The 22,888-nt window shown below is 29.2% G+C and overlaps 2 protein-coding genes across 8 annotated transcripts in view; one reads left to right on the top strand and one right to left on the bottom strand.

The window, feature by feature from the left end:
- Positions 1–17,241, bottom strand: part of LOC145295853 (set1/Ash2 histone methyltransferase complex subunit ASH2-like) — a 417,474-nt gene extending 400,233 nt beyond the window's left edge. For both annotated transcript variants that reach the window (XM_080141580.1, XM_080141581.1), the window contains exon 1: positions 17,179–17,241. In XM_080141580.1, coding sequence (XP_079997706.1) covers positions 17,179–17,240 — 62 coding nt within the window. In that variant the 5' untranslated portion in view covers position 17,241. The remainder of the gene's footprint in view (positions 1–17,178) is intronic.
- Positions 17,242–19,565: 2,324 nt separating this feature from the next.
- Positions 19,566–22,888, top strand: part of LOC145295851 (uncharacterized) — a 423,706-nt gene continuing 420,383 nt past the window's right edge. For all 6 annotated transcript variants that reach the window (XM_080141574.1, XM_080141571.1, XM_080141576.1 and 3 more), the window contains exon 1: positions 19,566–20,192. In XM_080141574.1, coding sequence (XP_079997700.1) covers positions 20,096–20,192 — 97 coding nt within the window. In that variant the 5' untranslated portion in view covers positions 19,566–20,095. The remainder of the gene's footprint in view (positions 20,193–22,888) is intronic.

Genomic DNA, 22,888 nt, shown 5'->3' with positions numbered 1-22,888 from the left:
CATCATCAGTACTTACTAACAATAACTGGTGATATTTCCCTCGAGTCTGAGTGACAACAAATCTGCCTATATATATATATATATATATATATATATATATGCGATCACCATTTCCAGTGAGAAAAATATAAACAGAGGCTGAAGAGAATTTGATATTTTATTGACCATAAACTGATCCTCTTATCAGATTTGAAACTGATGATACCAATGTTTTTCTGACTTTCCGTAAAATTTAAAATAAACATTATGCTCTTATATTGAATTTTCTTTATAATTGAGTACTTTGCTGAGGTTCTTTCCGACAAACACCACACAGTATATATACAAATATATGCATGCATGTATAATATATACAGTTGAGCCTCTAGATACAAAATTAATTGGTTCGTGGCAATCAACAGCAAAAATAAAAAAAGAAAATACAGAAAGTCCATATGATGTATGTATTAAGTACAGAACAAAGATGTTATATTACAAAAATTAATTTGATCAAATAGTTTATTTTTATTCACGAAAATCAAATTAGTTGTCAAGCATGGTGAAATATGATAAAATAAATAAGGGGTGACAATTCAAATACACGTCGAGACGTCAAAAATCAGCCTGATGGTCAATACAGTTTAGGAATAAAATTGCTAAAAATCGTAAATTTTGATTTTCTTAGTTTAAAAAAAAAATCGTAAATTTGGATTTTCTTAGTTTAAAACAAAAAATACTTGATCGATTTACCTAATTTTTAGAATATGACATTCTGTAACGAGTACATGCGTCATACAGACTTTTCTGTATTTTCTTTACTTTCAATTGCTGCCATAAGTGTCAATTTGAATAAGCACCCTGATTTTCTTATGAAATGCTATAAAAATGGAATTTCATATAAGAATGGGAACAAATAAAATTTACCAAAATTGAAAAATTAATTAAACTTTGATGGTCTAAACATGAACTCAATCACTTTTAAAGCATATTCAATAATATAAAAAACAAGCAATTTAAATTGAATAAAAAATAGGTTTTGCCTAATAGCTGGCCATTAGTTAACTGACTTATTTTTGTGAGCTTCCAACAAAAAACAAATTTCTCTGGTTGTCTCCCTTAGCAGCTGAATGTTGTTTCTAAGGGAAACAACTCCAAAATACTTTTTTTTTCTTTTAATTATTTCCCTTGGAAAAATGATTCGCGCAGACAAAATAGACAATTTTATGCATCATAATATCATACACGACTGACGACTTGGTTGAAGTGAGTGTCCCTAATGATGGAGGTCTGAACAGAGCTGAAAGAGAGAAACAGACCAAATATCAAGGTCTCATGTATGATATGAAAAGAAACTGAAATCTTAGGGAGATATCAATCATACCAGTTATTATAGGTGCTTGCTACAGGGCTTATGAAAAACCTGAAGTCCTACATAACTAATATTCCTGGTGAACCAAGTGCAAAAGAGATTCAGACAATTGCGCTTACGGGAACAACAAGGATACTAAAAAGAGCTCTCGGCTGGTTTCAATAAAAAGCAGGGCAATGCTGACAACTGGTTTGGCTGCCCCATACCCAACGTTACAATCTTCAAAGGAAGAAATTTTTAAAAAAAAACCATACTTATAAGATAGAACTTGAATGTCTAAGATCACTCTGTACAGAGGTTTGTCAAGGCAACCTGGCATGAAGATACTCCCTGACTAAATATTCAAAATCATATAGTTTTGCTACCCAAATTAGATTTTCTCAGTATGGCTAACCCACACTAGCTTTTACGAGGAATGGTGAACCTTCTCCAAGTGATTTTATCTTAAGTAACAACACAAAGCTCGATACTCCACCAGACTAGATGGATTCTTGTCATGGAATCCAGTAAGACCAAGAGACCACAAGAAAAATATACCATCCATATTTAAATGATTAATTGGGGAGAGGGAAATAATATTTTCAACTTCTTTACTAACTCGGTGTTTGAGATGTAAAGGAGAACTTTAATAGAATATTCAAATATCTATGCGCTTCATGTAGAAATCAACTGTTAGCCCAGGGAACGAGGGGTGGGTGATTTCTGAGAACTTCAACTGAAGTAAATTGAAACAAAAACAAAAAACAAACAAAACAAAAACGATACTTATATTAAGTAGCGCCTTAATATCATATCATATATTATTAACTGTACCTGCCCGGCAATCTTTTTAATATTCAATTTTTTTATTTTGTTTTCTTTTTCTTTCCCTCATTTTTTTTTGTTTTTAATAGGTCGTTTTTCATTAGTTGTTTTCGAATAGAATTTCGAAAGTTAAATTTAATTATTCCAGTATTGTTGCATCATTGAATTATTAATTTAATCAAATTGTGAAAAAAAACTCAACCTAATTTTATGAGGGTAATGCTGATTCAATCACTATTTATAAAATCATTGGAAACAAATAACTTCCAAACTAAACCCAATCTATTTTTATTATCACAAGTTTTTTATTAATTCAAAGTTAAATTTAATTATTATGGTATTGTTTGTTGATTATATCATCATTATACCCCACACAGCTCATTAAATGAAACTAAAATTTATATTTCCAATGATCTCATATTCAAGAACAGTCCTTTCAGCCATACTATCACGGAAATGAACTCGGGTAGTGGGAAGGGAGGGGCGATATGATTGAAGGAATTTATTTCTCTGTCACTGTGAGAAATGTAGCACTAGGGTCAGAAAGTGTGATTTGTTACATCCTTGGTCCGGGTTTAAATGCACAGAAATAATTTTAACTCCAGCACACGGACTTAGGGTTAATGCGTGCACCCGGCTTAAAGAAGGGTAAGGGAATTTACCACCAGGGACGGCTACGCGGCTGGTTTTCAATCCAATCGAGTGTAAGCAAATTTAATCGTCTATCAAATTTTCGCAAATCTCTGATCAAAACAGTGAGAAGCGAGCATACAAAAATGCCAAAATAAATTCAATATGAAATAATGAGGAGGTCGGAAGCAGAAATATAGTTTATATATTTTTTTTTTCTTTTATATGGGCTTTATTCATCTTTTTTCTGTATAAAAACAAATAGACAAACAAAATAACCCCGGATTGAAGGTGGCAAAAGAGTTCATTGATGACGGAAAAGAACAAGCGGTCGCCATTAATTCCAGAGGAAGAAAAAACGGGGTTGGAGGTTAGTCCCAAGATGGCGCCAATAGTTTGTTTAACGGCCCATCCACACAGTAAACTCCAGCCGAGTATCTGCCAGATTGCAATAACACAAAAGTCTTTTTGGTGGGGGAACAGAGAAGGAGAAATTCACAAACCTGTTTCTCAAGTGCGTCCAAATCGAAGCTTTTTTTCAATTCTGAGGTAATATGTCACTGCATATAACATTTCGTTTTTTTTTTAAAAGCTTCATTACCTTCTCCATTCTTTTTCTTTTCGGAGCATAGTAAAAATAAGGGAAAAACATTTGTCGCTCTTCATGGCTAACAAAGATTCAACTGTATAGCGTTTTTTCCTTTTTAAGGTATCGCCAATTATTCTATGAGCCATGAAAACAGACATCGCCTCTCTCGCTGACACATAAATCCTGACTGATTCTCTTTCTTTTTTCTTTTCCTCCCACCTCTTGGCTGCTGCTTGTGTCCCCTATGGCCTTTGCATGATCTCACACTGATTCCCAAAAATAACTTGACCCCAGCAGCGTCGCGGTTGTGTTCGCTCTGCCATGGACTTACATCCACTGCTTGACTTGTGTCCATCCTGAGGTCTCAGTTTTCTTTCCCCGGCCTCCACCGGGGCTTTGGACAGTGACAGATTGTAAAATATCAGTGCTTCTGAAAAGGAGCACTCTAACCCAACAAAAGATGCCTGGGCAGTCCTGTCAGCATTTCCTGGAAAAGTCACCCCAGGAAAGAGAGAAGCAAAGTCTAGAAGAATGAACCTTCAAGAACTGCACAGGATCAGCATTATATTAAAATCCACAGGGAATATGACATTTTACAGAAATAGTCTAATCTTTGTTGATTTTGGGGCCCACTAGTATATAAAGTGGTTAGTTGGGAACAGAAGGGAACAAAAGGTCAGCTGAACTGAACGTGAGGATTATTAGACTGTGTGAATTAATAGAAATAGATATGATGTCACATGGCTCAAAGAAAGAGTGAAAGAGAGAAGACAGAACTGTAAACATGCAACATATGAACATAAAAAATGAAATGGGCTGACAAAGCAGGATTAAATATTGATTATTGGTATGTGTCTCTTTCTTTATCCCTCCTACATACTGATCAGTGATTTGGAACAAAGATCAAGTCGAATAAATCTCCTTAGTCTTCCAATGGCTTTGTCTCAACTTAGTCCTTTTGAAAGTAGAAATAAAGAGCTTTGATTTCAGGATGACAAGACTTTAATCCGAAATGATCAGGTAAGAGCGTGTACAAGAATATGTAGTCACTAATGTATGAATGCAATTTGTGAACTTTATTGTTTCTGTAATATAACAACACTGCATCTATGATACGAGATTAAAATGCAACACAAGCACTTATTCATCACTTGGAAAATGTTAAACTCCTTTTTGATTAATAAATTGATTTAGGCCATTCTGTTTTATTAGATATCCCAACGTGTAGCGTAGAATCTGTGGAACATGTAAACTTCCCCTGATGTCGACTGATGGTGTTGGTAATGGTGGTGGTGGTGGTGGTGGTTGTTGGTCTAAATATTTAGAGGGAAAAATAGGTACCCCTTCTTCTAAAGATGTTGAGATTGTGATGGTGTTGCTCCTAGGATGTAATGTAGTATTTTATTATCACGATTGAATGTGTCTGCAAATATGTTCAAAAGTTACATACAATAGTGGCTATTAACCTAACTGTATTAAATTTGTATGTGACATCTGTTGTTGCAAACGTACAATACTTTTTTTCAGAAGGGAATTCCTGTGGCTACTTTATTAATATAGAGAAGATTATAAAGATTGATGAAATGACAAATCAAAGGGAAGTAATTCTAATTAGTACAGCATAATTCACATTGACATACGGGTCCCCAATTGATTACCAAAGTTAAGCAACGTTGAGCCGGGTCAGTACTAAAATGGGTGACCATTTGGGAATTCCGGGTGCTGTATGTGTTCTCTGCTTATCTCGGTATTGTTTACGGTCATCTTGCCACTGGACTCAAGCAGTATCAATTTAGGAGGTGTGGTTGTCTCACAATTTCACATGCAGCTACTCTTACAGGAGATATCTATTGTTATTCGAAGCTGAATGGAGGTATCGCAATTCTAGTAGTGATAAATGTCAGTTGTAACTGGTGTAGTAGTGTTGTATACTTATAAGTATTTGTAGCATCTCTTCCAACTGTTTTTACTGTTAAAAATAATACAAAATAAATTGTTTAAAAACAGATTATTATTTCGTTTGAAGAAGAAAAAAATCTAAATAGTAGTGGTGGGACGATTGATTGGAATCAGGAATCGGAACAATTGGAGCTTTTTGGGGTATCGGAATCGAAAAAATTTGTGCCTATTTTCCAATGCCAAAACCAATTCCTTTATCTTTTTAATTTGATTTTGGTTTAAAAAAACATCTTCCACTGCTTGTAGTAATAATAAAATGATAAATATTTATTGGTTTAAAAAACATCTTCCACTGCTTGTAGTAATAATAAAATAATAAATATTTATTGGTTTAAAAAACATCTCCCACTGCTTGTAGTAATAATAAAATAATAAATATTTATTGGTTTAAAAAACATTTCCCACTGCTTGTAGTAATAATAAAATAATAAATATTTATTGCTTTAAAAAACATTTCCCACTGCTTGTAGTAATAATAAAATAATAAATATTTATTGGTTTAAAAAACATCTTCCACTGCTTGTAGTAATAATAAAATAATAAATATTTATTGGTTTAAAAAACATTTTCCACTGCTTGTAGTAATAATACAATAATAAATATTTATTGGTTTAAAAACACCTCCCACTGCTTGTAGTAATAATAAAATAATAAATATTTATTGGTTTAAAAAACATCTTCCACTGCTTGTAGTAATAATAAAATAATAAATATTTATTGGTTTAAAAAACATCTTCCACTGCTTGTAGTAATTATAAAATAATAAATATTTATTGGTTTAAAAAACATCTTCCACTGCTTGTAGTAATAATAACATAATAAATATTTATTGGTTTAAAAAACATCTTCCACTGCTTGTAGTAATAATAACATAATAAATATTTATTGGTTTAAAAAACATCTTCCACTGCTTGTAGTAATAATAAAATAATAAATATTTATTGGTTTAAAAAACATCTTCCACTGCTTGTAGTAATAATAACATAATAAATATTTATTGGTTTAAAAAACATCTTCCACTGCTTGTAGTAATAATAACATAATAAATATTTATTGGTTTAAAAAACATCTTCCACTGCTTGTAGTAATTATAAAATAATAAATATTTATTGGTTTAAAAAACATCTTCCACTGCTTGTAGTAATAATAACATAATAAATATTTATTGGTTTAAAAAACATCTTCCACTGCTTGTAGTAATAATAACATAATAAATATTTATTGGTTTAAAAAACATCTCCCACTGCTTGTAGTAATAATAAAATAATAAATATTTATTGGTTTAAAAAACATCTCCCACTGCTTGTAGTAATAATAAAATAATAAATATTTATTGATTTTAAAAAGCATCCCCCACTGCTTGTAGTAATAATAAAATAATAAATATTTATTGGTTTAAAAAAACATCTCCCACTGCTTGTAGTAATAATACAATAATAAATATTTATTGGTTTAAAAAACATTTCCCACTGCTTGTAGTAATAATAAAATAATAAATATTTATTGGTTTAAAAAACATCTTCCACTGCTTGTAGTAATAATAAAATAATAAATATTTATTGGTTTAAAAAACATTTTCCACTGCTTGTAGTAATAATAAAATAATAAATATTTATTGGTTTAAAAACACCTCCCACTGCTTGTAGTAATAATAAAATAATAAATATTTATTGGTTTAAAAAACATCTTCCACTGCTTGTAGTAATAATAAAATAATAAATATTTATTGGTTTAAAAAACATCTTCCACTGCTTGTAGTAATTATAAAATAATAAATATTTATTGGTTTAAAAAACATCTTCCACTGCTTGTAGTAATAATAACATAATAAATATTTATTGGTTTAAAAAACATCTTCCACTGCTTGTAGTAATAATAACATAATAAATATTTATTGGTTTAAAAAACATCTTCCACTGCTTGTAGTAATAATAAAATAATAAATATTTATTGGTTTAAAAAACATCTTCCACTGCTTGTAGTAATAATAACATAATAAATATTTATTGGTTTAAAAAACATCTTCCACTGCTTGTAGTAATAATAACATAATAAATATTTATTGGTTTAAAAAACATCTTCCACTGCTTGTAGTAATTATAAAATAATAAATATTTATTGGTTTAAAAAACATCTTCCACTGCTTGTAGTAATAATAACATAATAAATATTTATTGGTTTAAAAAACATCTTCCACTGCTTGTAGTAATAATAACATAATAAATATTTATTGGTTTAAAAAACATCTCCCACTGCTTGTAGTAATAATAAAATAATAAATATTTATTGGTTTAAAAAACATCTCCCACTGCTTGTAGTAATAATAAAATAATAAATATTTATTGATTTTAAAAAGCATCCCCCACTGCTTGTAGTAATAATAAAATAATAAATATTTATTGGTTTAAAAAAACATCTCCCACTGCTTGTAGTAATAATACAATAACAAATATTTATTGGTTTAAAAAACATCTTCCACTGCTTGTAGTAATAATAAAATAAATATTTATTGGTTTAAAAAACATCTTCCACTGCTTGTAGTAATAATAAAATAAATATTTATTGGTTTAAAAAACATCTTCCACTGCTTGTAGTAATAATAAAATAATAAATATTTATTGGTTTAAAAAACATCTTCCACTGCTTGTAGTAATAATAAAATAATAAATATTTATTGGTTTAAAAAACATCTTCCACTGCTTGTAGTAATAATAAAATAATAAATATTTATTGGTTTAAAAAAACATCTCCCACTGCTTGTAGTAATAATACAATAATAAATATTTATTGGTTTAAAAAACATCTTCCACTGCTTGTAGTAATAATAAAATAAATATTTATTGGTTTAAAAAACATCTTCCACTGCTTGTAGTAATAATAAAATAATAAATATTTATTGGTTTAAAAAACATCTTCCACTGCTTGTAGTAATAATAAAATAATAAATATTTATTGGTTTAAAAAACATCTTCCACTGCTTGTAGTAATAATAAAATAATAAATATTTATTGATTTTAAAAAACATCTTCCACTCCTTGTAGTAATAATAAAATAATAAATATTTATTGGTTTAAAAAACATCTTCCACTGCTTGTAGTAATAATAAAATAATAAATATTTATTGATTTTAAAAAACATCTTCCACTGCTTGTAGTAATAATAAAATAATAAATATTTATTGGTTTAAAAAACATCTTCCACTCCTTGTAGTAATAATAAAATAATAAATATTTATTGGTTTAAAAAACATCTCCCACTGCTTGTAGTAATAATAAAATAATAAATATTTATTGGTTTAAAAAACATCTTCCACTCCTTGTAGTAATAGTAAAATAATAAATATTTATTGATTTTAAAAAACATCTCCCACTGCTTGTAGTAATAATAAAATAATAAATATTTATTGGTTTAAAAAACATCTTCCACTGCTTGTAGTAATAATAAAATAATAAATATTTATTGGTTTAAAAAACATCTTCCACTGCTTGTAGTAATAGTAAAATAATAAATATTTATTGGTTTAAAAAACATCTTCCACTGCTTGTAGTAATAATAAAATAAATATTTAATGTGTTTAAAAAACATCTCCCACTGCTTGTAGTAATAATAAAATAAATATTTATTGGTTTAAAAAACATCTCCCACTGCTTGTAGTAATAATAAAATAATAAATATTTATTGGTTTAAAAAACATCTCCCACTGCTTGTAGTAATAATAAAATAATAAATATTTATTGATTTTAAAAAACATCTTCCACTGCTTGTAGTAATAATAAAATAATAAATATTTATTGGTTTAAAAAACATCTTCCACTGCTTGTAGTAATAGTAAAATAATAAATATTTATTGGTTTTAAAAACATCTTCCACTGCTTGTAGTAATAATAAAATAATAAATATTTATTGGTTTAAAAAACATCTTCCACTGCTTGTAGTAATAATAAAATAATCAATATTTATTGATTTTAAAAAACATATTCCACTCCTTGTAGTAATAATAAAATAATAAATATTTATTGGTTTAAAAAACATCTTCCACTGCTTGTAGTAATAATAAAATAATAAATATTTATTGATTTTAAAAAACATCTTCCACTGCTTGTAGTAATAATAAAATAATAAATATTTATTGGTTTAAAAAACATCTTCCACTCCTTGTAGTAATAATAAAATAATAAATATTTATTGGTTTAAAAAACATCTTCCACTGCTTGTAGTAATAATAAAATAATAAATATTTATTGGTTTAAAAAACATCTTCCATTGCTTGTAGTAATAGTAAAATAATAAATATATATTGGTTTAAAAAACATCTCCCACTGCTTGTAGTAATAATACAATAATAAATTTTTATTGGTTTAAAAAACATCTTCCACTGCTTGTAGTAATAATAAAATAATAAATATTTATTGGTTTAAAAAAACATCTCCCACTGCTTGTAGTAATAATACAATAATAAATATTTATTGGTTTAAAAAACATCTTCCACTGCTTGTAGTAATAATAAAATAAATATTTATTGGTTTAAAAAACATCTTCCACTGCTTGTAGAATTAATAAAATAATAAATATTTATTGATTTTAAAAAACATCTTCCACTCCTTGTAGTAATAATAAAATAATAAATATTTATTGGTTTAAAAAACATCTTCCACTCCTTGTAGTAATAATAAAATAATAAATATTTATTGGTTTAAAAAACATCTCCCACTGCTTGTAGTAATAATAAAATAATAAATATTTATTGGTTTAAAAAACATCTTCCACTGCTTGTAGTAATAATAAAATAATAAATATTTATTGATTTTAAAAAACATCTTCCACTCCTTGTAGTAATAATAAAATAATAAATATTTATTGGTTTAAAAAACATCTTCCACTGCTTGTAGTAACAATAAAATAATAAATATTTATTGGTTTAAAAAACATCTCCCACTGCTTGTAGTAATAATAAAATAATAAATATTTATTGATTTTAAAAAACATCTTCCACTGCTTGTAGTAATAATAAAATAATAAATATTTATTGGTTTAAAAACACCTCCCACTCCTTGTAGTAATAATAAAATAATAAATATTTATTGGTTTAAAAAACATCTTCCACTGCTTGTAGTAATAATAAAATAATAAATATTTATTGATTTTAAAAAACATCTTCCACTGCTTGTAGTAATAATAAAATAATAAATATTTATTGATTTTAAAAAACATCTTCCACTGCTTGTAGTAATAATAAAATAATAAATATTTATTGGTTTAAAAAACATCTTCCACTGCTTGTAGTAATAATAAAATAATAAATATTTATTGGTTTAAAAACACCTCCCACTGCTTGTAGTTATAATAAAATAATAAATATTTATTGGTTTAAAAAACATCTTCCACTGCTTGTAGTAATAATAAAATAATAAATATTTATTGGTTTAAAAAACATCTTCCACTGCTTGTAGTAATAATAAAATAATAAATATTTATTGGTTTAAAAAACATCTTCCACTGCTTGTAGTAATAATAAAATAATAAATATTTATTGATTTAAAAAAGCATCTCCCACTGCTTGTAGTAATAATAAAATAATAAATATTTATTGGTTTAAAAAAACATCTTCCACTGCTTGTAGTAATAATACAATAATAAATATTTATTGGTTTAAAAAAACATCTCCCACTGCTTGTAGTAATAATACAATAATAAATATTTATTGGTTTAAAAAACATCTTCCACTGCTTGTAGTAATAATAAAATAAATATTTATTGGTTTAAAAAACATCTTCCACTGCTTGTAGTAATAATAAAATAAATATTTATTGGTTTAAAAAACATCTTCCACTGCTTGTAGTAATAATAAAATAATAAATATTTATTGGTTTAAAAAACATCTTCCACTGCTTGTAGTAATAATACAATAATAAATATTTATTGGTTTAAAAAACATCTTCCACTGCTTGTAGTAATAATAAAATAATAAATATTTATTGGTTTAAAAAACATCTTCCACTGCTTGTAGTAATAATAAAATAATAAATATTTATTGATTTAAAAAACATCTTCCACTGCTTGTAGTAATTATAAAATAATAAATATTTATTGGTTTAAAAAACATCTTCCACTGCTTGTAGTAATAATAAAATAATAAATATTTATTGATTTAAAAAACATCTCCCATTGCTTGTAGTAATAATAAAATAATAAATATTTATTGATTTAAAAAACATCTTCCACTGCTTGTAGTAATAATACAATAATAAATATTTATTGGTTTAAAAAACATCTTCCACCTCTTGTAGTAATAATACAATAATAAATATTTATTGGTTTAAAAAACATCTTCCACTGCTTGTAGTAATAATAAAATAATAAATATTTATTGGTTTAAAAAACATCTTCCACTGCTTGTAGTAATAATACAATAATAAATATTTATTGGTTTAAAAAACATCTTCCACTGCTTGTAGTAATAATAAAATAATAAATATTTATTGGTTTAAAAAACATCTTCCACTGCTTGTAGTAATAATAAAATAATAAATATTTATTGATTTAAAAAACATCTTCCACTGCTTGTAGTAATTATAAAATAATAAATATTTATTGGTTTAAAAAACATCTTCCACTGCTTGTAGTAATAATAAAATAATAAATATTTATTGATTTAAAAAACATCTCCCACTGCTTGTAGTAATAATAAAATAATAAATATTTATTGATTTTAAAAAACATCTTCCACTGCTTGAGTAATAATAAAATAATAACTATTTATTGGTGTAAAAAAACATCTTCCACTGCTTGTAGTAATAATAAAATAATAAATATTTATTGGTTTAAACTGCCATAAGGACTAAAATCTGTAGATCATTCACTCACAAGTGTGTTTTTACGTTTTAGAAAATAATAAGCACATTTAAGATGTGTTTTTACGGTAATCGGGACAAAATAACTATTTTATAGTTAAATATTTAGACATTGATAAGAATCGGAATCGGTAATTGTATCAGAATCGGGAAAAATATTAGAATCGTCCCATCACTAGTAAATAGTATTTTCTTCAGAACAGACTTTTTTTTACCCAAGTGATTTACTTGTTTCTAAAGATAATCAGATTCTTTCTAGACAAGAAAAAAATTCCAAGGTGTCCTCAATGGGTGTACATTCAAACATATTAATGCAGGTACATTCAAACATATTAATGCAGGTACATTCAAACATATTAATGCAGGTACATTCAAACATATTAATGCGAGTACATTCAAACATATCAATGGCTGTACATTCAAACATGTTAATGCAGGTACATTCAACCATATTAATGCAGGTACATTCAAACATATTAATGTGAGTACATTCACACATATCAATGGCTGTACATTCAAACATATTAATGCAGGTACATTCAAACATATTAATGCAGGTACATACAAACATATTAATGCAGGTACATTCAACCATATTAATGTGAGTACATTCAAACATATCAATGTGAGTACATTCAAACATATTAATGCAGGTACATTCAAACATATTAATGCAGGTACATTCAAACATATCAATGTGAGTACATTCAAACATATTAATGCAGGTACTTTCAAACATATTAATGTGAGTACATTCAAACATATCAATGGCTGTACATTCAAACATTAATGCAGGTACATTCAAACATATTAATGCAGGTACATTCAAACATATTAATGCAGGTACATTCAAACATATTAATGCAGGTACATTCAAACATATTAATGCAGGTACATTCAAACATATTAATGTGAGTACATTCAAACATATCAATGTGAGTACATTCAAACATATTAATGCAGGTACATTCAAACATATTAATGCAGGTACATTCAAACATATTAATGCAGGTACATTCAAACATATTAATGTGAGTACATTCAAACATATCAATGGCTGTACATTCAAACATATCAATGGGTGTACATTCAAACATATTAATGCAGGTACATTCAAACATATCAATGTGAGTACATTCAAACATATTAATGCAGGTACATTCAAACATATTAATGCGAGTACATTCAAACATATCAATGGCTGTACATTCAAACATATCAATGGGTGTACATTCAAACATATTAATGCAGGTACATTCAAACATTAATGCGAGTACATTCAAACATATCAATGGCTGTACATTCAAACATATTAATGCAGGTACATTCAAACATATCAATGGCTGTACATTCAAACATATTAATGCAGGTACATTCAAACATATCAATGGCTGTACATTCAAAAATATTAATGCAGGTACATTCAAACATATTAATGCAGGTAAATTCAAACATATTAATGCAGGTACAGTCAAACATATTAATGCAGGTACATTCAAACATATTAATGCAGGTACATTCAAACATATCAATGGCTGTACATTCAAACATATTAATGCAGGTACATTCAAACATATCAATGGCTGTTAATTCAAAAATATTAATGTGAGTACATTCAAACATATTAATGCAGGTAAATTCAAACATATTAATGCAGGTACATTCAAACATATTAATGCAGGTAAATTCAAACATATTAATGCGAGTACATTCAAACATACCAATGGCTGTACATTCAAAAATATTAATGCAGGTACATTCAAACATATTAATGCAGGTACATTCAAACATATTAATGCAGGTACATTCAAACATATTAATGCAGGTACATTCAAACATATTAATGCAGGTGTATTCCATGGGTCGATTGTTTGACTTTTATTATTCCCGATATTCATAAACGGCTTCCTTGATGAAATTATGTCCAAGATGGGTATATCTGCGGATAACACCATGCGCTATACCAGACATGTGGGAAAAACAAATATACACACATCCAAGGCAATGTGTGAAGTCTGTCGTGCAATGGATGGTAACATTCAATGTTACTAATACAAAGCTTCTTTCCTTTAACAATTATAAGAAACCTTCTTAATGAATAACTCTACCTGAGAGTTTGTCATTCAAACTCCTTCTGCCTCATATTCACAGGTAACATGAATTGGAACTAATATATAGAAAACATTGTCAAGGCTGCTGTAAAGAAGATGGGTTCCCTCTACCTCGCTAGAAAACTACTCATACCTATAAGTATCGTATCTCCACAAAGCCACCATTGACCGATGCATGGAGTATTGTTGCCACGTTTGAACTGGTACATCTACCACTAGCCTCTCCCTATTAAGCAGGGTTCAAAAAAGTCTCCAATTTAATAGGTCCCGCATTGTCAATCAAGCTCCAACCTCTGTCTGATCACCACAATGTTGCATCTCTGTGCTTGTTTTACAAGTACTTTAATGGAATGTCTTCTGGTGAACTCATCATACTTGTAGATACCCCAGAGAAGTTGCAAAATCTCTCCCCTTCACCATAGAGGTCCAAGATGCTAACGGTTAGACTTTGAAATTCTCTCTGTTAACTGCTTTCTTGACTGTACTAAAATGCTGAAATATAAATGTAATGTGAACAAGCCTCAAGTTGCTCAACTCCCTACTTAGAGCCGTCCTATCAAGCATGTTTCCTCATAGTAATTACATTACATTGCACTGGCAATAGGTTTTGTTTAGAGTGAATAAGAGTATTAAAAAAAAAAAAATGGAAAGTTTAAATTGAATATGAAATTCGTACAACTGATGTCCCACATTAACCTTGTTCATGGTGACATATTGCTACAGCAGACTTAAGGTTAATGAAGAAAATACACTTCAGTAACCCAACCACGAACCCCAAGTCTAATAATAGGATAACCAATATTTAAGCTTAATGAATGGGTTAATGATTGGCACTAATTCTAGCTGCAAAAATTGTTTTTTAGTATGTACGCATGTTATATTATTCCTCATCATGGTTCTTACACTCGTGTTTATAAAAATACTATAGTACTTGTAACGAATGAGTATCCAAAAGGGGTAATGTATAGAGATTACGGCCATGGAAGAACGCAAAAAAAAAATTGGTTTTGGCATTAAAAAGCTCTAACAAGATGGCAACTAAATTTGACCTGATGTTGTGTGGTTTTGCTTATTCATATAATGTTGAAACTTTCCAAGCATGCTTTTCTCAGTTTTAGATGTGGCACTTCTCCATGACAGTGCCATGAGGTGAATGTGTGTATTTTAGTTTCAAGAACGAACGATAGAGGGCGTGTTTCAGTCGAAATCATAACACTCATTGAAAAAAAAAAATTATTAAAAATTTCTATAAATTTTTATAAATAAATAAAAACTTCTATATTAAATTTCTATTTTGCTCTATTGACAAAACAAAAATTATATTTTGATATATGTTTATACAATCTGACTGTGAAAAAAATTTTGTGTAAAAAAAATATATTCTTAAACTTCTATTTCATGTTTCTTAAATTATATTTTGCTAAAATTATATTTTGATATATTTTCATACAATCTTATTGTGATATATATATATATATATGTTGCTACATTTTATACAATCGTACAGGAAAAAAAACAAACAATTCTAAAAATAATCTATAAACCTTTCATGTTTTTAACATTCATTATTTTATTTTCACTTATAAATCACTCATTTAAAAGAAATAATATTGAAACATTAAATTATATTTTTTATACAATGTTTCGCTTTTCCTATATTTTTGTGTTATTTATTTCATTGGTATATGTTTTTTTCGTTCTCAGAGACACTTGTTTATATATATTTGGGGTTCACAGAACGGCTAGTAGAGAGGGTATTTCTCATTCAAAGAACAGGGATCGATAACTCGTCTCAGTCACCTCATTTGGCACTGTCATGCAGAAGTGCCTTAGACGCAACTGGATTTTTTTTTTATATAACTGGATTTTTAATTGAAACGATTCCCAATTAAGTAAAATATAACGAAAACAACATAAAACTATGTCTAAACAATTTTTTTTCTCGCGTTCTTCCATGGTCGCGGCTTTTACACTTTACTTTTTTACGTGGGGTTTCAATACACGGGATCAGTCTGAAAAAATGATCAAAGCCATTTACGATTTGAAACCCTTCTCTTCTTTTATTTTTTAGGAAATTGTGTAAACTTCTTAGAGCGTACCTAAACGAGAATCCCCCCCCCATATATTAGTGTCCAATAATCCACTAAAAAAATTGACAAAAAACAAAACGAAAGCTGCTCTTAATATGGGGAAGTTGGGGAGTGTTTATTTCGAAAGCCATTCTTGCGGGAGGGGATCGTTTAGGTCCGCCCTTTTTAGGAATCTAAAATTTGTTTTCATCCTGACTTTATGATTCATATGCTCGCTCAGTGTTGTCTGTCCTTTCCTTTTCCGCGGGTTTCAATTCGTAAACTGGCTATTTTCGGGATTTACTCGAGATTATCCGTCGACACTCAGGACTGAATTAGTACTGAAATCCTCTGGATGCCCATTTCTTAGGAGTAATTTTGTACGTTTTCTTACATTCTTATTAAATTATTCGTCGCATTCGGCACATTTATTCATCGAATGTTTACATTTTTGTTGTCAAATTTAGTAAAGTCAGTCTCAAAAGCAATAAAATTACTTGTTAGCAAAGTTATCGTAAAAATCGATCAACGTCGGTAAATTTTAGACTAAACAACTATTTAAACCAACATTTATATCATTGTTTATGGATCGAAACTATTAAATACGAAAACTCCAACATAAAGAATTGTTGCCGGTTAAAAGGCGCCATTCAATAAGAATGAACACTAGGGGGAAAAAAAAAAAAAGAGAATCGGTCAACGTTATCTGGCCGGTGAGGTTATATTCAAGTGATATAAATTATCAAAATATGGTCAAAATAGGAAGTGCGCCTATAAGAAACGGTCTGATAACATTTTATAAAAATTGTGCACACACCTCTCGCCTTCTGCAGCTTTTTGTTCTTGCGAGTTGGGTTTGTCATCGGTTTTATCGGCCATGCTGAAATAGAAATTTCAATGTTGACATCTCGCCGCTTCCGGTTTTCCATTTTCTACTTCCGTTTATTTTATTTATTTATTTTCTTTAATTATCCGTTTATTCAGTATAAAATCAATTTTTACAACATAAATAAAATAATACTTTGTTAGAAACTAAAAAATCATTCAAATTATTATTCTCTGACGGACGAGTGTGTAGAAGGCCGCTTAGTGTCACACTAAAAAAAATGTGTGCGCGTCTGGCGCCATAGCAAACTTCCAATTCTTCCTTTATACTTATTTCTATTATATAATGTTATTGCGTTTGATCAATGTACGGAGACAAATTTGTGTCTGCGTAAATCTATTTATATATGGGGAGAAGTTTGTACAGAGGAAGTTGGTGCGTATATTTTGGTGAGGTTGCTCTCATAATCACGGACTTAAATGTTGTTGGTTGTGAAAAGCATCATTATCATCAACGTGATAACTAGACTTTGTTATTTTTAGTTTAACCACGACATTTTATCGTCTGTATTTAAAAACGAAACAAATCAAAACAAACACTGACTCCCCCCCCTCTCTCTCTTCTTTCTCCAATTCTCAGTATTTTTTTTTTTTTAGTCGTCATACTCAAACAATTATTGGAAGTTATTATTGACAACAATCGTTATTTCTCCTACGAGCTAGAAGATACCTTTTTCCAGTCACGAGAAACAATGGATACTCTCTGTAGGGGTATCTGCGTGGGGAATATTAATGAAGCAAGGGTCGTGCAGTCTCGAACCTCTCCTGTGTCAACAATGAAGTATAGGACGACCGGAAACACTGCTGGAATAAGCAGAAGAAGACTGTGTTTTCTTTCTCTTGGACTAGTTACCCAACCAAGGCTTGAGAGTCTAGTCTACCCTGCTATTTAGTTCATAACTGAAAAGAGAATATATAGATTCCTAGTATCAGTAAAAAAAAAAGTACATATAAAGTTTGAATATTTAGTATCGCTAAAAAAAAAAAACAAGATTAAGAAAACATTTCGAAGCAACAGAAACGATTTTCGATTCCATTAACAATTGATTTGATTGCTTAAATAACGGACATTAATAGGCCAAAAGATAGACACCTCTGACGTTCGTGATAGGATTGAAGTGTAGTATTCTTACTAAGACAACTGATAAAAGACAACGTTTTGAGAGCACAAGATTTTCCCCACATCAAAATCTAACCTTGAATTTAAATTTACTCTCGTGGGGAGTCAACTAAATATGTGTAAGAACATCAATAATATCACTTACTGATTATATCGATTTATGACTCGAGTAATATTTCTAATATTATAATTAACTTCTCTTTATGACAGTAACCACGGTATTTAGAAACTTATTTGATATTAATTGTAAATGTTCAATTTTTTCTCTTAAAGTAAGTGAACTATTAAAATATTAATTATTGAACTAATTAATTAACTAATCAATTAACTAATTAATTAACTAATTAACGCTAAACTGGAAAGTACGTCTCTGTTTCTTGTTCGCTGTCACTATGGTATTGACATAAGTATATTTTTGAATGGAACACATTACTTTTGTTTGGCGGTATTAAGGACACGATAGAATTTATGTATATTGAGACTACAAAACAAAAACGAAGATAAATCTTTGTGGCTTTAAATGTTTCACATGGGACCGCCGAACGCGTGAGTGCAGTCAGTCTCAGTCAGTGTCATCAAAGTGCAGTTAAAATAAGCGTCCGTTGTTCATATCTGAAAATGTTCCGTAGTTTTTCTTTTGTTCTGTACAAGTATTGTTGGAAATATTAAAAATTAATTAACACGTATAGTTTATATGATTTTATGTAATCCATAAGGCTACTATTTTTTATTTTTCAAATGTAAAGAAATCCAACACACACACACACACACACACACACACACACACACACAAACAGCTGTTTCGCCGTATCACTAATTTTAATTGTGACTTCTTTTACAAGGGAGGCACCACTTATCAAGGCCCGAAGACCACTCGAGGATTACAGTTTTTTAGTATACGGTGTTCCCCGAGAAAACAGCGGAAATTTGTTATAATTTGATTATTTGAGTGGACGGTACAACAAGAATTTGTTTACATTGGACTTGAAAACGATCATGTTGTAGTCAGCTGGAAAGCAGGCCAGCGATATAGATTCACGCCGATCGTCAGACCACTTGTAATCGTGATAAGAATCGTGATATATATATATATATATATATATATATATATATATATATATATATATATATATATATATATATATTAGTAGCAAAAAGCAGTAGTGGCAGGAGTACCTGTTAGAGGAGGTGACTACTTCCTTTTTCCTTTCTACACTACTACTACTACTACTTTTTGTAACATTACTACTAGTAGTAGTAAAAGTAGTAGTTCACCTGTGTGAGGGAGGAAAAAGACTTCCTCTCGTTCGCTATTACTTTTACTTGTAAAAAAAAAAAGAAGAAAGACTTACGGGTGGGCAGGAACGGGAGTAAAACCCTCACCAACATTACAAGAAGATTGGACTGGAACTGCCCTCCTCCCCCCTTTTTTTTTTTTTACGTTTTCATGTCATAACCCCTAGGAATACATTTCACTCGGGTTTACTATCGTCTTATTTTTAAAACGAAGGGAAACAGTAACCAACTAACCAAGAGACAACAACATGTAGTCAGCTTAAAAACTAGTGATAATGACTAGTTTTTGTTTTTCTGTTTTCTTCTAATCTATGAAAAGTTAAGAAGAAAAAAAAACGATTGGTCCTCCATTCATGTCGCCATCATCGGACGTGCGGACGTTGCCTTTCTCGTTCTGTTGCTGTCGACATTCTTCCCACAGAAAAGCCGAAGAATGAAGAAGCTATTCTCCAACCAACAAGCTGGACATGTCGGCAAGGTTTTCTCTGTCGGCAGATGTCTTGTCACCGTCGAAGACGTCATTGCTGAAGGTAAGGAAAAAAAGAAAAATGCAACAACCCCCCAAAAAAAACAACAAACAAAAAAAATAAATCTCTTATTAAAATTATATACCACTTGCATGTCCGTGTGTTTTTCGCCTTTACGTAACTTACACGTTAAAATTGTCTTGTTTTACTATTTGTCGAATAAAAATAAACTAAAAGGTAATGTTTAAAAACCATAGTAAAACAATTAAATCCGCCCGAGTGCATTTCTATTTCTTCGTAAATACGTCAGCCATTATTTATAATCGTGACTGGGAGAGATCTTGTTTTAACTTTCAAATGAGTATTTGATTCTTGTTACAATTCAAAAACTGAAAGTTATGGAATTAACCTAAATGCCTAACAAGAAATAGTTTCTAAAATCTTGAACACTCTGGAAGAAAATATATTTAAAAAACGCGTGTTTGTGTATATTTCTCGTGTCAGCGTAACTTTGATAATTATGCATCGAATATTTTGATTATTTACTATTAGGTGACTATTGAAATTATATATGCAATGGCGTAAAAAGTATTAATACGTAATTAAAAAATATACGAATTTAATCCACCAGAATGCATTACGGTTTTTTTATTTCGTAAGCAATTCGACCATTTTTATTAATACTAAAAAAATAATTAACATAGTGACTTATCTTTCGTGCTAGGATCTGAGTATCTGTTCTTTACTCAGTCAGTGAAGGATAAATCCTAGACTGAGACAATTTTTTTTTATTTTGTCTTCAATCCAGAGTTCTTTTTGGGAGCTAGATTTTTCCCACATTGAAATCTGACTACGTCTGATTTGGGTATTGGAACGAAGAAAGTAAATAAGGACTTCATACCCTTCGAAATTTAAACAGAATTTGAAGGCATTTAAACTGCCGAATAAAGAGTAAATTTTTGGCTTTAAATATTTAAGTGAATCTTTATTTAAAGATTGAGTTTCGAACAATTTTATAGATACTAAAATATTACTGGAATAAAATTTTATAACAACTAGGTTAAAATTTATGGTACTCCTGCAGAGAGCGACCGTGCTGACTGCTGAAATAACGTTATTATTTAAAAAGCCATTCTTAACATGTGGAGGGGTGGGTGTCTTCTTGGACCTATTCTGTACAATTGAATAAAAAAAAACATGACATAAAACTTTAAACTTGAAAATACGATTTAAAAAATAGCGCGGATCACGGATCACTCTCTGCATTAGCACCAAATTTAATAATTAAATTTAACTTTCAAAATCCTATTAAAAAAAATGGCTGTTTTGTGTGTGTGAAATATACAAGTAAAAAATTTAGAGCTTGTGCATTTTGACGATCTTTGTTATTAAACTGTTAGGTGAAAGTACCGAATAGGTACAAAACTCCCCCTCTTCCCCATGTTAAAAATGGCTTTCTAAATAACGTTATTTCAGCACGGTAACATAAGTGCATGAGTACCAAATTTTTTTTTTTTTTTTTTTTTTGAAAGTTGAACTATTAAAAGAAGATAATCGGAGAATTCGTCAGTGTTATGTACGATTTTAGCGTCCCGAAAGTCTTTTTCAAAAGGACGTCATTATTCGACTTTTAGTTTTGAAATAACATTGCAATTTAGGATGGCGTAATAGAACAGAAGCAGAGATTTTACTTGGATTCTTTTATTTATTTTAAAGAAAACTTAGTAACTTGTTTTTCTAACTTTAGTATTAGAAAACAAAGCTAGAAACAACGCTTAAATGGGAGAGGAAAAAGAATTCTGAAGTTAACACAGAAAGACGATAGATGAAAATTTTAAACTTTGAAAAGAAACATCTACAAAGAAACACGTTCTGTGAGAAAAAAGAAAAATTCGGTGTTAAACTAAATCTGTATATTACTTGATTACATTTTTAAATTGTAATGTAATTTTGAAACTGCAAATTGAATCATCGTTTTTCGAACGACGTCTTTATAAAAAGAGAGAATTTGGGACGCTGAAAACGTACACAAAACAGTGGGTCTGTCAGGTGGTTTTTTGCTTTTTTTTTAAATGATTTTAAACAAGTAACTTTCAAGTTGGACTTGAAAAAAAAGTCTCGATATTTTTAAGGTAATAATATATACTTTGTAATATTAATGTAAACGACTGATATATTTTTAATCGCGTGAAAAAAAAATATTTACGTCCTGAGAGACCCAACAGATATAGTAGTAAAGTCGCAGTTCAGAGAGAGAGGGGAGTTGTTGATTAATTTTAATGAAAGTGGGTTACTTTTTTGGAGTGGAGTGGGTGAGTTTTGTATCTTCCAAAAATTTACTTATTGAATAAGTTATTCAATGAATAACTAACATTAATGAATGGTTATTTCTATAGGATACTGTTAATTATAGTGTGTATATGTGTGATTATGATAGCCTAAATGGTGATTATTTCGGGCGTGTTTGTAGTAGTTAGTATTTAGTATTTAACTGTAACAACCCGACGTTGCACGGGAATTTATATTCGTTTTTGTTTAGCTTTCTATTTTTACTTTTGATTATTAGCGTTTGATCATTAAATTATTAATTGAACCATAATCAACTTGTTTCTGAATTTTTTTAGATTAGAGTGGATTAGTACTGTTCTCTCATCTTGATATTTTCATAACGTTTCGATCAGTGTATGTTCTTCAGGTGTACGTTGTCGAATTAGGGAAATTTTTCTGTCGAACTCTGGAATCTGCATGGAATTTCGAAC

Source organism: Euprymna scolopes, chromosome 16 (genome assembly GCF_053919585.1).
Source record: "Euprymna scolopes isolate OS-2025 chromosome 16, ASM5391958v1, whole genome shotgun sequence".
Classification (NCBI taxonomy): domain Eukaryota; kingdom Metazoa; phylum Mollusca; class Cephalopoda; order Sepiida; family Sepiolidae; genus Euprymna; species Euprymna scolopes.
This window is presented reverse-complemented; position numbering and strand designations above follow the sequence as displayed.